The 13,766-nt window shown below is 40.9% G+C and overlaps 1 protein-coding gene across 2 annotated transcripts in view; it reads left to right on the top strand.

The window, feature by feature from the left end:
* The window catches only part of ACSS3 (acyl-CoA synthetase short chain family member 3), a 60,558-nt gene that overhangs the window by 31,718 nt on the left and 15,074 nt on the right, over nucleotides 1–13,766 (top strand). For both annotated transcript variants that reach the window (XM_063133832.1, XM_063133833.1), the window contains one exon: nucleotides 12,997–13,092. In XM_063133832.1, the coding sequence (XP_062989902.1) occupies nucleotides 12,997–13,092 (96 nt within the window). The remainder of the gene's footprint in view (nucleotides 1–12,996; nucleotides 13,093–13,766) is intronic.

Raw genomic sequence — 13,766 nt, 5'->3', positions numbered from 1 at the left:
CATCTCAAGCAGGGGGGAATTAGGTGGGTCTCCCTGCAGTCCGCTTTACGGAGACTGACTGAGCCAAGCATTTCCTGGTTGAAACAGAAAAAGCACCTGCCCTGCCCGCTATCCCCAGACCTGACTTCATGGGATCCCTCTACTCCACCTGGAATAGAGGAACTGCAGCAGCTGCTTCTAGAGCTGAGAAGCATGGGTGGAGAAAGGTTGGATAGGGAGGGCAGAAGGAGAAGAAATGGCCTGCTTGTCTTGTTCCTCTTTTTCTCCTCTTCCATCATGAAAGTCCCCCGCCCCCACATTCCAACTTGTTATGAATATTTATATAATTAGTCTACTAATCAACTGAAGATATGTAACAAACATATAAATTGACCCAGCAAATAGATTTTACATTCCCACAGTTCCCCAGTACTTTTAATTTCCCTCCCACCTGCAGTTTCATAAAGGTCTTGCTGCTGCTACACCCACTGGGCTCTGCGTCTACCCATCTGATTTTATATCACTGTTCAGTATAGATTTGTTAGGGTTGTTTACAGAACTTAAAAATAGAAAGAAAATGTCAGAAAAAAAATCAGCAAAATCATTGAACAGCACACTTCATGGTGATGGTGAGCACCTTTAAAGCCTAAACAGCTTAGGGCCAAAAATCTGAAGGAACAGCTCCCTCCCTATCATCTTGCCTGTGCATTAAGGTTTTCAGAGCAAGCCTTCCCCTGAGTACCATCAGTGGGACATAGTACTATGTATTTACAAAACAAAGGACCTTCTCTTTGATGATGCCTTGACTTTGGAACGCTTTCCTAAGGGAGATACGATTGGTGCCATCCCGGCTTTCATTTTATTGCCAAATCAAAATGTTCCTTTCTGCCAAGCATTTTAAATCTGAATTAAACATGATATATAATTTTTGCAGGTTGAATGTTTTTTATATCTCTTACCTTTCAATTTTTGTCACAATTATTATATTGCGTTTATCTTTTTTTATAATGTATGCTGCCCTAGGATCCTTTGTAGTTGAAGGGCAATTTTTATATTTTTAAAAATAAAATAAGAAATCGCAGTAAAATCCATGATAAAAATGTCTTCAGCTCTGAACACCTGGGGAAAATCAAAAAAGTCTTTACTGAGGACTGAAAAGACATTAACAGTTCAATCCTGGGGGTCCTTTGAAGAGCATCCTACAGGCCATAGGAGACTGTGGACCTCCTGCAGAGAGGGAGGTCCTTCTGCAGAAGATCTCCTTGGACATTGACAGTTTTCACCAGTGGGTGCCCCCCCCCATTGCAATACACTGGCAATGGTAATGCCAAAAAAAGGGACATTCTAAGGGTCTGCTGGATGGATTGGAGAAGACTTGGATCTGCCAGGTATGAAGTCCCAGGAATGTGGGGATGTAGCCCTGTAGCCCTGAAGATAGTGTACAGAAGAAAAGCAATGAAGTTGGTGTATAAAAGAAAAGCCAGTAAGTGAAAAAGGAGAGAAAAGGGTTTAAAACCACCCTACTTTCTGCTTTGGCCAACACAAGCCTGGCAGGGCTTAGGAAATGGCAGTTCATCCATCAAAGACTCTCCACACCCCACACCTCTGCCACAGCCTCAGGATTGGTATGTAAAGTAGACACTAGGTAATCCTCCTTGGGGGGGATAGTTCTGCAAATGAGCATCCTAACAGAGGGCCTTCAGCCTGTGGTCTTTTCTTTGCTCAGCATCAGTTGCTTTTCAGCTGCTGTGCCTTTTGTGGTCTTCTCTTTAGTGCCAATTAGGGCCAAACTGCACATCATCATCATCATCATTATTATTATTATTATTATTATTTGTATCCCGCCTTTTGCCCAATGCTGGGCATCAAGGTGGCCCATAACATAACATTATGTTAAATTCGTAGCATGTTGCTCCTTTTATATATACTTACAGGCAAGGTAACCACTTGTCAATCACCAGAAAAAGAGAAAAAAAGAGGACACCTATTTGCATATGCTAATTTATATGTAAAGCTGTAAATTTAGAAATAATTGCTATACTTTAAATAGAAATACAGTACATCTCACTGTAGTGTGGGAGACTGACCAGGTGATCCATGCAGCTAGCTCAATCTCTGCCGTCCAGGTGCTGCTGAGGGGCATCTTCAAGGCCCAGCTCTTTCTCCTAATCGTTCTGTCCTTCTACTAGAAGATACTTTCAAATAGACGGCTGTCCTCTGTAGAGGAAGACACATGGGGACAGAGCAGGTCCACAGTACACACAGAGGGGGCGGTTTAAACCTTCCCCCTCACCTGCTTCCCTCACAATATACCAGAGGGGCAATGTTTACCATTGGTGGAAGCTTTTTCTTCTTTTAACTTCCATGCTGGGCAAGGGGGAAGAATTTGGGAGGGAAGTGACTGAGGAGGAGTTACAAAACTCTCCTCAGTGTGTGGTCTTGATCTGGATCAGCCTCCCCCATTCTTACTTATGAGTAAATAAATAGGGTAGCAGCTGCACACTACAGATTTAACATAATGTGTCGGTCTCTAGCAGCTGGGCCTACTTTTATTTACTCTCTGTCCTACAAACTTCAGATGATTGATACCTTTACTCAGGCAGAGCCTTTTGAGAATCTTATCAGACAGTCTTACCTTTTGCTTTCAAGTCCAGATCTCCTGCTCCCTCTGAAAATTCACTGGTGGGCTGACATGGAGGAAACCCTCCTGCTCATGCAAGTGGTCTTAATTCACATGAGCAAAGTGACATCAGAGCCATAAACTCAGTGGAAAAAAAATTGTAAGTGTGGTTTTTCTTTTGATAAAAGCGGAGTTGCAGTTGTGAAGCAAAAACTTAAAAGTGCTAGATTAAGAAGTATTACCATCTGTAATCTTTTTTTTTGCAAGGTCATCTAGTATATATTGTTCACAATGCCCTAATGTTCATCATCTGGACTATGGCTTATATTCTTCTCTGCAGACATATTTTGTCCTGCATGAATTACATCAGTTGTATCTTTGTCCCATCAACTTTAGGGAGGGGCCATAGCTCACTGGGAGAAAACATTATTTGCGTGCAGAAGGCCCCAGGTTCAATCCTGGGCATCTCCAGTTAAGTCTGGGAAAGAGCTCTGTCTAAAACCTGGAGAGCCACAGCCAGTGAGTACAGATGATACTGGGCTAGATAGATCAAATGGTATGACACGGTAAATGGCAACATCCTATACTCTTTTGTGTGAGCAAGGGTGGACAACTTTGGAAGCCCCCCCCCCCCCGGGTCACTACTGCCGAAATTGCTGCTGTGCTGCTGCATTGCCACTGAATTGTGGTAGTGCAGCAGCAGCAAAAAAGTCTCATTCTGCTTTAAAGCAACCTGTTCAGTGAGCGTCCATCTTGTTTTAAAGACAAATTGTGCTCCCAGAAGAATGTGATTTGCCATTAAAACCCACTGCCCATCTTATTTTAAAGGCTAAAAGCATCTTTTTGCTCTTGTTGCTCCTGAACTCTTGTTCGCAGGAGGCAGCAAATGAGTCTTGGGGAGGGAGCTGCATATTTCCCACTCCTGGCCTAGAAGAAAGGATGTCATGGGCTACATGAGAGATGGAGGGCAGGCAGAAAGATTGTGGATTGAAAATGTACCTTGGTTTTTTGTGGGTTTTTAGAAAAAGTAGTAGTGATTAAATCTTTCCTGCATGTCAAGATGGTGGCATCTGAGCTGCTTGTTCAGATTGCAAATAATATATATTTCTCCTGATTTGTAGAGCTTCACTGGTACCCCATGCATGTGCAGTATCACATAGGGCTTTTCTGCATGCGTGATTAGTGCTTCCCAGAAAAACAGCATCACCACCACATGCAGTAGGGGCCACTTGCAGACCAGGGCCGGCTGGAATGGTCACAGCACAAAAGTCCTTTATTGCAGACTGCCCCATATGCTTGTGAAGATATATCCCCATACTCATTTGCTTTCACGCTTTGTAATTTTAGATCAGATTAACTGTATCCATTTCATCCCACTTTATGGTGACATGTTATATAAGTTAAGCATATATCGGGCATTTCTTCCATTTAAGCCCAGTTGCTTTCCCCTGCTTCTGTCCCTCATAACTATCCTTTATGCAGTTTACACTGATTGAAGGGAAAAGAGCACCTAAACCATGTTCAGACATGGTTCTGATCTCAAAGTTATTTTAAGACGCACTAGAAGAATGAGAGGAGGGGGGCTTTTAAAATCTGATTTGCATAAGTGAGAGAAGCTGTGACAGCCACTAGTTTTATATATTTCTATGAAAATGTTACAGGTTGCTGATGTCATTCGTGTTGCCTAGCAACAGCTTTTTTCTAGTTCAGAGACTAGAGTCCTCATTAGGGTAAAGTAGATGGTTTTACTGATGATTTGAGAATAGGGAACTGAGAGTTAAGCTCCATGAATCTCTTTTATCGAAAGAATAATCCTTTGCAAGATTTAAGGCACAGCTATGATGGAGCTTTTGCTGGAGAAAGAGCAAGAAGCAGTTTATAAAACACTAATCCCTGCTGTAGTTTTTTTTTTTTTTACCAACCTTAAAATAGTAGCAATCTAATCAGCCTCTTCCATCTTTATAGTATTACTATGACCAAGGTACAAAGAACATTTTCTGGAAATGATTAAATTTTAAATGGTTAGCACTGAGATACGCAGTTACTTTTCGTAACATTGGTGTTTATTGTCCATTCTGTATCAGCTATAAACAATGCAACAGAGGAAGGAAATTAGGTGCTTTTGATTCAGATTAAACCAGGACATACATTTTATGATCATATGCATTTTGAAGTGTTGCATTTTTTTTTATGCAGCACATTGTACCCTTATTTTCTGGGTGGGGTGGGGTGGAGTGGAGAATTGGGTGTGATCTCCAAGATGCTTCTTTCCTCCTAACATGGTCGGCATTAAAGAGAAATTCAACAGCTCCATAATGCAGTAGTAGTTGGATGCCCGCCTTTTCCTGTCTTCTTCCATGAGGTAATGCTAGAGCCTTGTACTGTATGAAAGAAGGTGTTCTGTTCGAGATAAAAAGGTAGAATATAAATGGAGAAGGGTATAAATGATAAAATAAATAGACATAGTTTCAGCTTTCTGCATTAAAAAGCAAATAATTTTGAAACTATATGAAGGTTTTCCACATTTCAAGGTGGGACGCAGACTGAGAGTGGAGGTAAAATACCTTGTGTTTAATTTTTGCTATGGGTATGTTTTCCCAAACTAATTAATAGGTGGATGAGCAAAGATTCCACAAATTGGTGGAATCCAACCAGATAAGGAACAAATGCAATACTCCAGGTGACAGATGCTCCATTGCTTTTTACTGTGAGGTAGATGGATGTTGGCTTTAGCTCCCTAATGATTCAAGTACATTCACCCTACCTTTGCTACAGCTTTATGTGCTTCAGCTGTATCCAGATCTCTTCTGCAGGCCTCTTCTTACTCCCGGGCACACAGCTGGCTTTTTGGCTCTTAGGAGCATACCCAGAAGCTTTGCACACATGGCCCCCTGCTGGAAGATGCTGAGACGGCTTAACTCGTGAAGCTGCACAAATGATCAGAACTTTTCATATGTTATGTGGAGATATTCGTGTGTTTTTCTACTGCAAATTATCTTAATACATGAAGTGTAGCATGAGTGTTTTGCTCACTCCAGTCACATGAATTGAGCAGTTGCTGTGCTTATAAACTGCCTGTGATCTGTGTACATGTGGCAGAAGACCAAACTCAGCTGCTTTTTATATATTGCATCATAAAGCATTTTCCTGAAGCAGAAGATTTTGTAGGAAATCCTTACATACACAGCAGTCATTAGCAGGATTTCTAAGAGAGTTATCCTTTTGGAAGAATGAATGTTAGTGCTTGATGGTTAACCTACTCTTGCTCTATTTAAGCCACTGAGTGCAGTGATATTTAGATTTGTTGTTCTGCAAAGCTTTTCTAAGGCTTAATAATGTGAACAAAAGAAATGTGTCAGAATCCAGTCAAAGTTGAGCACTTTTGAGTCCCTTCTTATTTTAACTAACCAGAGATAATTAAGCACGGTCTTAACTCTGGGTCATAATCATAGTTGGATTACTTCTTTCCTTCTGAATTTCTTTGAATCCATTTTCTCTTTCTTTATATTGGGTGATAAGCTTCACTTTCTTTAACAGAATACAGTTAATGCCAATATTTTACTTAATATAGCATATAGACAGTTTTAAATTCAACCTCTTTTCATCTGTACACTCTCAAATAGGCAAACCTGGACACTCCCAGTTCTGTATCTGTTGCTGGTGATAACACCACTGCATAAGTTGCAATAGTATGCCAGTGTTGTAGTCATGTTAGCTGTCACCAACCCCATTGTTATAGGGTGTCTACCAAGGGCTTTGGGGGACCTGAACAGAAGACAACCTAGATCCTTTTATTTGTGCCATGGAGCTATAGGACCCCACTGTGTATAGATGGTGGTGATATTTTCTGCAGTTTGGCAGAGTAGTACATCTGCAGGGGTTTAAACAAAAAGGAGGGCGGAAGAGATGGATAACCACAACAAGGGTTGATAGTTGTTACTCTGTGCCATGGAAAATACAGGGTAGGTAAACCTTATGCCTCTGCCTCAGTGGCATAGGGAACAAGGGGACTATCTTTCCTGCTTCCAAATAGCTGGGGAGAGCAGGAAGATCTAGGATCGGTTTGCCTCCAGCACTTCTGTATCCCTTCCTGGGCTCTCTCTCTCTCCTTGTTCCTCCTTTGCTTTCCCTCATATGCCTGCAAGAGGATGCAGGGTTTTATTCTTAATCACAGTCTAATGCAGCAATCATAGGAGAAGCTCATCTTTGACAGCAAGCTCCCTGCTTTCCTTCTGCTAGGAGGGGATTGACGGTCTCATGTGAGCAGAACTGGTTGCTAGCCAGCTAAATCTATCCAAAGCATTTATGTCAGGTGGGGAACCTTCCTGAGCTTGAGGAGGAAGGTTTACTGATGAGGAACCGTGTGTGTGGTTGTGCGTGCGCGCATGCTTACAAGTGGTAAGTGGGGACAAAATCAAAGTGGGAAGGTAAAAAATAACTTTATTCCATAACCTTCTCTTCTTCTATCCCCTGCGTGGCAATTGCCCTTAGGATAAGGTTAATTCTACAACTGAGTGCCATATGGGAGTAGGGAGGGCTGCTGAGGGAGGCTGTGGGCTGGATCCAAATGCTCTGTTGGTTACATCTGACCCACGGGGTGAGGGTCCCCCTCCCCGATCTATGTACTGGTGCAGCAGTTCTTAACAGTGCATGGAAAATAATTCTCCCGTTGGATGAATAAACCTATAAGGAAACATTCCATAACAGAAATACCTGTCCCACTGAAGTGCTGCCTATTTAAACTGATTTGTAGAACATTAGTTTCAGGAACTATGACCCTAGTAAAATTAGCACTTAAATTTATATTTACTATGAAATAATATCTCCTGTGCAGTAGTCCAAGAGGAGAATTACTTCCTCTGTGTGTTAGCGTTCCATTGATTTTTCTAGAAGCCATAGCACTGTATCAGAGAGTAGAGTTGCAACCCTCAGGCATGGTGAATCCTAAACATAATGCATTTTGCATTAGTAGCTAAGAAGAAGAGTATTCTACAGTAGCTACGTTTGGATATTTTTCCTGCCAGAATGATTTGAGCTCTAGGAAAGGAAAGGAAACAATAAAATCAGTCTTATTAAATCCATAAACCAGCTCAATAATTTAGTGTCCCTCAGTGCATTTCATCTCAGAAGAATTCACTAATTTCCTTTTCTTCAAGATCTTTTGATCGTTAGTCTGCGACAAACCTTGTGAGATTTCCAAAGCTTGTACCCTTGAATTTATGGATTTCTATAATATATTATAGAAATTATTATTGTCTTTGCTGACAGAATCGTTGCTTTGCACTTGTCGTGATTTTCCATGTTGTTAGCTCTTCCCTTTTCTGTCAACTTGTATGCGCAACAAAGTGGCTGGGGATCTGCAAGGTATTCTGCTGGCAGGGATAACTACGCCATTATTTCTATTCTTGGCAGGCTTTCCTCATGGTGGATTTAATTTCTCCTCTCGAGAAAAGCAAGGCAGCTAGTCTAGTCCTTCAACCTGAGGGTGGGTTGGCAGATTCACAATGCAAGTTCTGCAGGAGTGTTCTCAACCACGTGCAGGATCTTACAAGACTCCCAGCAAGAGCCCTACCCCGGGAGTGGGCAGCCTCTTTCAGTCTGAAGGCCAGATTCAATTTCAGGCAAGCTCCTAGGGTTTGAATTTCAGTGGTGGGTGGGGGCCAAAGGCTAAGGGAGCAATGCCAGATGCAATAAAATAAAATAAAATAAAATACCAGCCTATGGTAGCTTAAAGCTCTTTCTGCCAATAACTGCACCTAGTGTACTTGTTTACCAAGTGCACCAGGTGAAAACAATATCAGGCTCCTGTTTTTGCTCTGACTGGGCTGGGCAGGTTTAGTTTACTTTAAATGTCTTGTTTCAATGTGTCTATTACATTCCATATATATGTGTGAGGATTCTGGTCAGGAAGCAGGATGCAAATCTAGTAATTAAACAAGTGAATAAATACTACAGCTACTTGGGATCACACACAGAATGTGCATTCTTCCATGCCATTCATGCAGTCGGCAGGACTCTTTCTCTTTCCCCTTGCAGGTAAATGTGTCACAGGCATAGGTGGCCTTGACCATGGAGGCTGTCATGGTACAGCTGATGGCCCTGATGCCAGGCACTCTGGTAAGCAATTAAGCAGAGACAGGAGTATTGCCGCAGCATGTCCTTTAGTGTCTAATAGTGTTTGAGTTGGCATGCTACTACCCCCACCCCATTCCTCATGGATTTGGGGCAGAGGGGTGGGGAAAGAAGGGCTGGTTCAGCTTTAGGTACCTCTCTGTCTTTGACACTTGGTTTATGACACTGCCTTTTCAGCACCAAAGAATCACTCCACCCCTTTTAGGTACTTCTTAAGGAAAACAGAAATTCACCAAGTAAGACTGGAATTTCATTTTTGCTTTAGATGTAACTAGATCTATTTACGTAGCTTGTTAAAAGAATAATCAAATCCAAAATGGAATGGTTTGTGAGTACTTTTAATGGGAAATTCATCTCTCCTATGCCACCAGTACAATTGTAGCATAGTTTGAGTGAGACTGCTGCTCTCTTTTAGTCTTGTGCTGTTGAAAAGGATGATTTCATTGATTATAAACCCCTGGAATGGAATAGTGGTGTTGTGGTTTTTCCCCAGGCTACACATGATCCTTTCATCATGTGCAAGTCAACTCTTTTTTTCTGCTTCAATGACACTGGCTGCATTTCTCAAACCTTAACTAGAAATAAAACACAGCTTTCCTCAGCACTCACTAGGGCCATGTCAACAGTTTTTATAAATAATAATAATAATAATAATAATAATAACAACAACAACAACAACAACAACAACAACAACAACAATAACAATAATATAATATTTCTTACCCGCCTCTCCAACTGGATCAAGGCGGGGAACAGCAGCAAGCACAAAATACATAAAATACTGATTAAAAATATGGTATACACTGTTTAAAAACATCCTAAAAACATCCTAAAAATATCCTAAAATTCTACTGGATAGGCCTGCCGGAAGAGATCAGTCTTGATAGCTTTCTTGAATGCTAAAGGACTATCAAATCTTCAAAAGAATTTGCTGTGATTATAAACAACAGCAACAGCTTTTCTTTTACTTTCAGACGAAATTAAGGACACAATCCCTCTTCTGGGATAGGTGCTCCTTTACAGGGCTTTTCTCTCCCCTTCCAGAGTCCTTTTACAGCTGTGCAATTGGCCATTACTTGCTATTGGAGGCCTCTATTCACTTCTCGTGTGTTGTTCCAATCATCTGCTGACTCTTTAGGGTAGTTCATGCTCAGAGAACGAAGGTTGGACCATGCATTTAATTACAGCACTATCACATTATAAATTCTGTAATTCATCCATGTTTACTTGTTGTCATAAATGTACATCAAAGTAGTTAATGGAAGAGATGCAGGCACAACTTTAATTTGTAATCTTAGGGTTACAAATATAAAAATCCGTATCTAAACCCACCTTTAATTATTAAACCAGAGGACTCCAGCCTTTTGGTGACTGTGGGCATATTTCAAGATTTGAGAAACTGGCATGGACCCTATCACAAAATCACTGCTGTGGGGGCCAAGCTAGTCACAGGGCCAAGTAGCTTGCCCAAGAAATTGAGTGCAATGCTGAGGTTTGGTTTGAGTCCCAAATGCTAAGCGACGTATTTGGCCCTGCACAACACAAAATACCCCTTTCCTAGGAAAGAAGTGATGTTCAGAGAAATATACACACATACCCAAAATACACACACAAAATATCCAAGCAACCCCTTCCTGCAAAACACACAAATCAACAGGCAGTGCATGAAGACACACAGGAACTCACCCCCTAAACCACACACAAAAATACACCAGGCATCAACCTTCCCCAAATGTACACACACCAAAACCCTCCTCACAACAACGACCCCAAGCACTCCCCTTACAGAAAATCCTATGCAAGACACATTCACAGATAGATGCACACAAATGCATAGCCTCTTTCCTTACATAAGAACAGCCATGCTGCATCAGCCCAAGGGTCTGTCTAGTCCAGCATTCAATCACACCGTGGCCAACCAGCTGTTGATCAGGAACCCACAGCAGGACATGGGTGAACAGCACCCTCCCACCCATGTTCCCCAGCAACTGGTTTATATAGGCTTTCTTTCCCATGGGGCCCAGAGGCATTCTGGAGAAAGGAAAGGAAGAGGATGGTGCAGTTAGAAGCCTACACTTCCCTTTCGGGCAAGACCAGCCATTGCCCCAGGTAAAATAATAATAATAATAATAATAATAATAATAATAATAATAATAATAATAATAATTTATTTCCCCAAAATTAGGGAGAGCAAAGGGCTTCTGCAGACACCAAGATGCGTGTCTGGTGGCACAGGGGTTCCCATAGATGCTGCGTTGGGGACCCCAGGATTAAAGAACAATGGCTTTCCACTAGAGGAAATCGGAAGATTAATGTACATTGAATATATAAGTCAAAATGATCTGCAACCCTTCTATTGAATAGAGCTGATCTGTGAGACATGAACTGTGTTAATGTTGTCTTATTAGGAATTGTTTCATAAAGCAGAAGATTCAGCTGACTATGTAAATTGCTTTCCCCCCACCAGTCACCCAGTATAACTTTAAACTTTATATATGGTCTCATGCTATGCTATTACAAATTTATGTTTGGCTGCTGTATATTTGCCTTAATAGTTACAGAAATTCCTTTGGGAATTTCTGTTGCTAAAATCCCTTTAAAATGTCTGAGCTTTTACTTGGCTCCCATTCATTTCATGGAAGCTTAGCTTACAAATTTGTTGTTGTTTTGGTTTCATCATTCTTGTCCCTTACTTCTATTATAGCTTCTGCTGCATTATTCTTGTCCAAATTCTCCTATTTTCCTCTGCTTTTGGTTTTTGCCACTTTCCCCTCTGTTGTGACTACCTTTTTCTTTTTATTATTTCTCTCTGCCATTCCTTCCTTCCTTCTCCATTGATCATTTCAAGTGTCCTATTTAGGACTCTCCCTAGCTTTCTTAGCACAACCCTTTCCCACTTAAGCTCTTCAAGCTGTGGAATTAACAGCTTCTGCTGCTCTTATCTTTCCTTGTTTGAGTTGGTTACCCCTTGGGCTGCTTTTCATGCCGTATAGCTGCCTCTTGAAGTAACCTCTAGTGTAGCTGGCCTAAAGAAGGATTTGTTTTTGGATTTCCAACTTGTCCTTAGTTCCTAGTCAAGAGTCTTTATTTCTTTCTAAGCTGTGTGAAAACAGGAAAATCGAGTTGTATCCAGAATTGGCAGTAGGCATGTTCTAATTGGTGGAAGTTTGCCTCTGCTACAGATGGGTGAAAATTCTGAATTCCCTGAACTTTTCACAACTATGTTCTGAAATGTGGAAGGAGTAATTTACCACCCTCAAAGAGGAGGCAAATGCCTGCCATTTAATTTTAATAAAATTGTTAACAGATTTTGACTAGCACCTTTAGTGAAGATAAATGAACCGCCCAGAGAGCTTCGTGAACTGCCCAGAGAGCTTCGGCTATTGGGCGGTATAAAAATGTAATAAATAAATAAATAAATCTGAGATAGGACAAGAAATCCTAAACAAATAAGGAACCTAAATGATCTTACAAATTACAAATGACTCATTATAATTTGTAACCTATTTGTGAATTTGTAAATATGCAACCTACCATATTCTCATGACCATATTTTAATCAGTGTTCAGTTTACATCTAATACTTAAAATCCATGATAGTTTGCTTTGAACAATAATTTCAATTCTAGTCATAGCACCTACAAAAAATATAAAAGAACTTTCCAAAGCTTTAGTGACAAGCTTTAGAGCTTTAAGTGAAATCTTTGCATAATATTTTCTGCCTTTCCATACAAGCCTTATTGCAATGCTTCCCCCAGAGAAGGATCTTAGCAAGGGTAACTTGGGCTGCAATCATGTGCACATTTATTTGGGAGTAAGCCCCATTCAAATTAAGAGGGCTTACCTCTGGGTAGACATGCATAGGTTTGTTAATTAATAATTCTCAAACTATTAATAGAGCAGCCTGCTTGTACTGTTGTCTTTTAAAACCAAGTGATAGTGGTAATATTATTCATGTGCTTTACTGAACTGATGTCTGCTTGAGCTGTAATTTCACATGACTGGCCAGATGGGTTTTCTTGAGATCCTTTAGGCTAATACCTCCAGTTTCATGAGAAATCCCTTTCAGTAGACGTATTATCTGAGGGCTGCCTGTAGTCATACATCATACAATTTTGTTTGTTATGAGCATTTTAAATCTACTCCTTTTATGTTGTGTACAGGAACATTTTCTCATAGCGGAACTTAAGATCAATTGGTTTCCTGGTGAATAGTAAGACACTAACTACAGAGATCTTATAAAATGTGCTTTCTCTTGCATTGCAGAAACAGGATCTCCAATAACAGCTTCCTGCGTTGGCTTGGGAAACTCTTTAACACCTCCTCCAGGACAGACAGGAAAATTGGTGCCAGGATACAATGGTAAAGTTGCAGAATATGTGCAGTTAAGATACAATACAGACTTGTAATCCTCTTTAAGCACTTGGTTCTTCACAAGGTGAAACAAGACAACTGTATTTAAAACTGAAATGCTGCTATATTTGACAACTGAGGCCCAAGCCTAGACTTGATCTGGTTTGTTTGGCTGCTTCAATATTCCTGTTCCACAGCAACATCTCCAGATAGGTTGCCATGAAGCCATTTTTCTTGTTCTTACTCTGTTCTTTTCCAGTTTAGAAATTATACCGTGCTCCATTAGTTTTCTAACGCTGCAATAACCTATATTCAACATTACCAGCAGGCACATCATAGATGTATGTTAGTTCAGTTTTTGTTTGCAACTTGCCAAGAGTATCCCAGGACATATAGTTATTATATATAGTATTTTATGCCATTCCTGAACCAAAAAGGCTCCAGGAGGGCTTACATATAATCAATTAAACAAGACAGTCCCTACAAACAGGCTTAAAATCTAAAAAAGACATGACACACATGGAAAAAGGGATGGGGGAATTAATTCTCTTAGCAGGGCTGGTGCAATGGCCCCCCTCCTTCCCATCCCCCAGCTCAGCCTGCTGGAATGGCTGCTGGTGGTGACAGTTGAGGGAGGAGGAGCCTTCATGAAGGAGGTCTTCAGTAGGGTTGGTGGAATGGCC

Source organism: Elgaria multicarinata, chromosome 9 (genome assembly GCF_023053635.1).
Source record: "Elgaria multicarinata webbii isolate HBS135686 ecotype San Diego chromosome 9, rElgMul1.1.pri, whole genome shotgun sequence".
Classification (NCBI taxonomy): domain Eukaryota; kingdom Metazoa; phylum Chordata; class Lepidosauria; order Squamata; family Anguidae; genus Elgaria; species Elgaria multicarinata.
The sequence above is the reverse complement of the archived record's forward strand: the minus strand, read 5'-3'. Positions and strand labels throughout refer to the sequence as shown.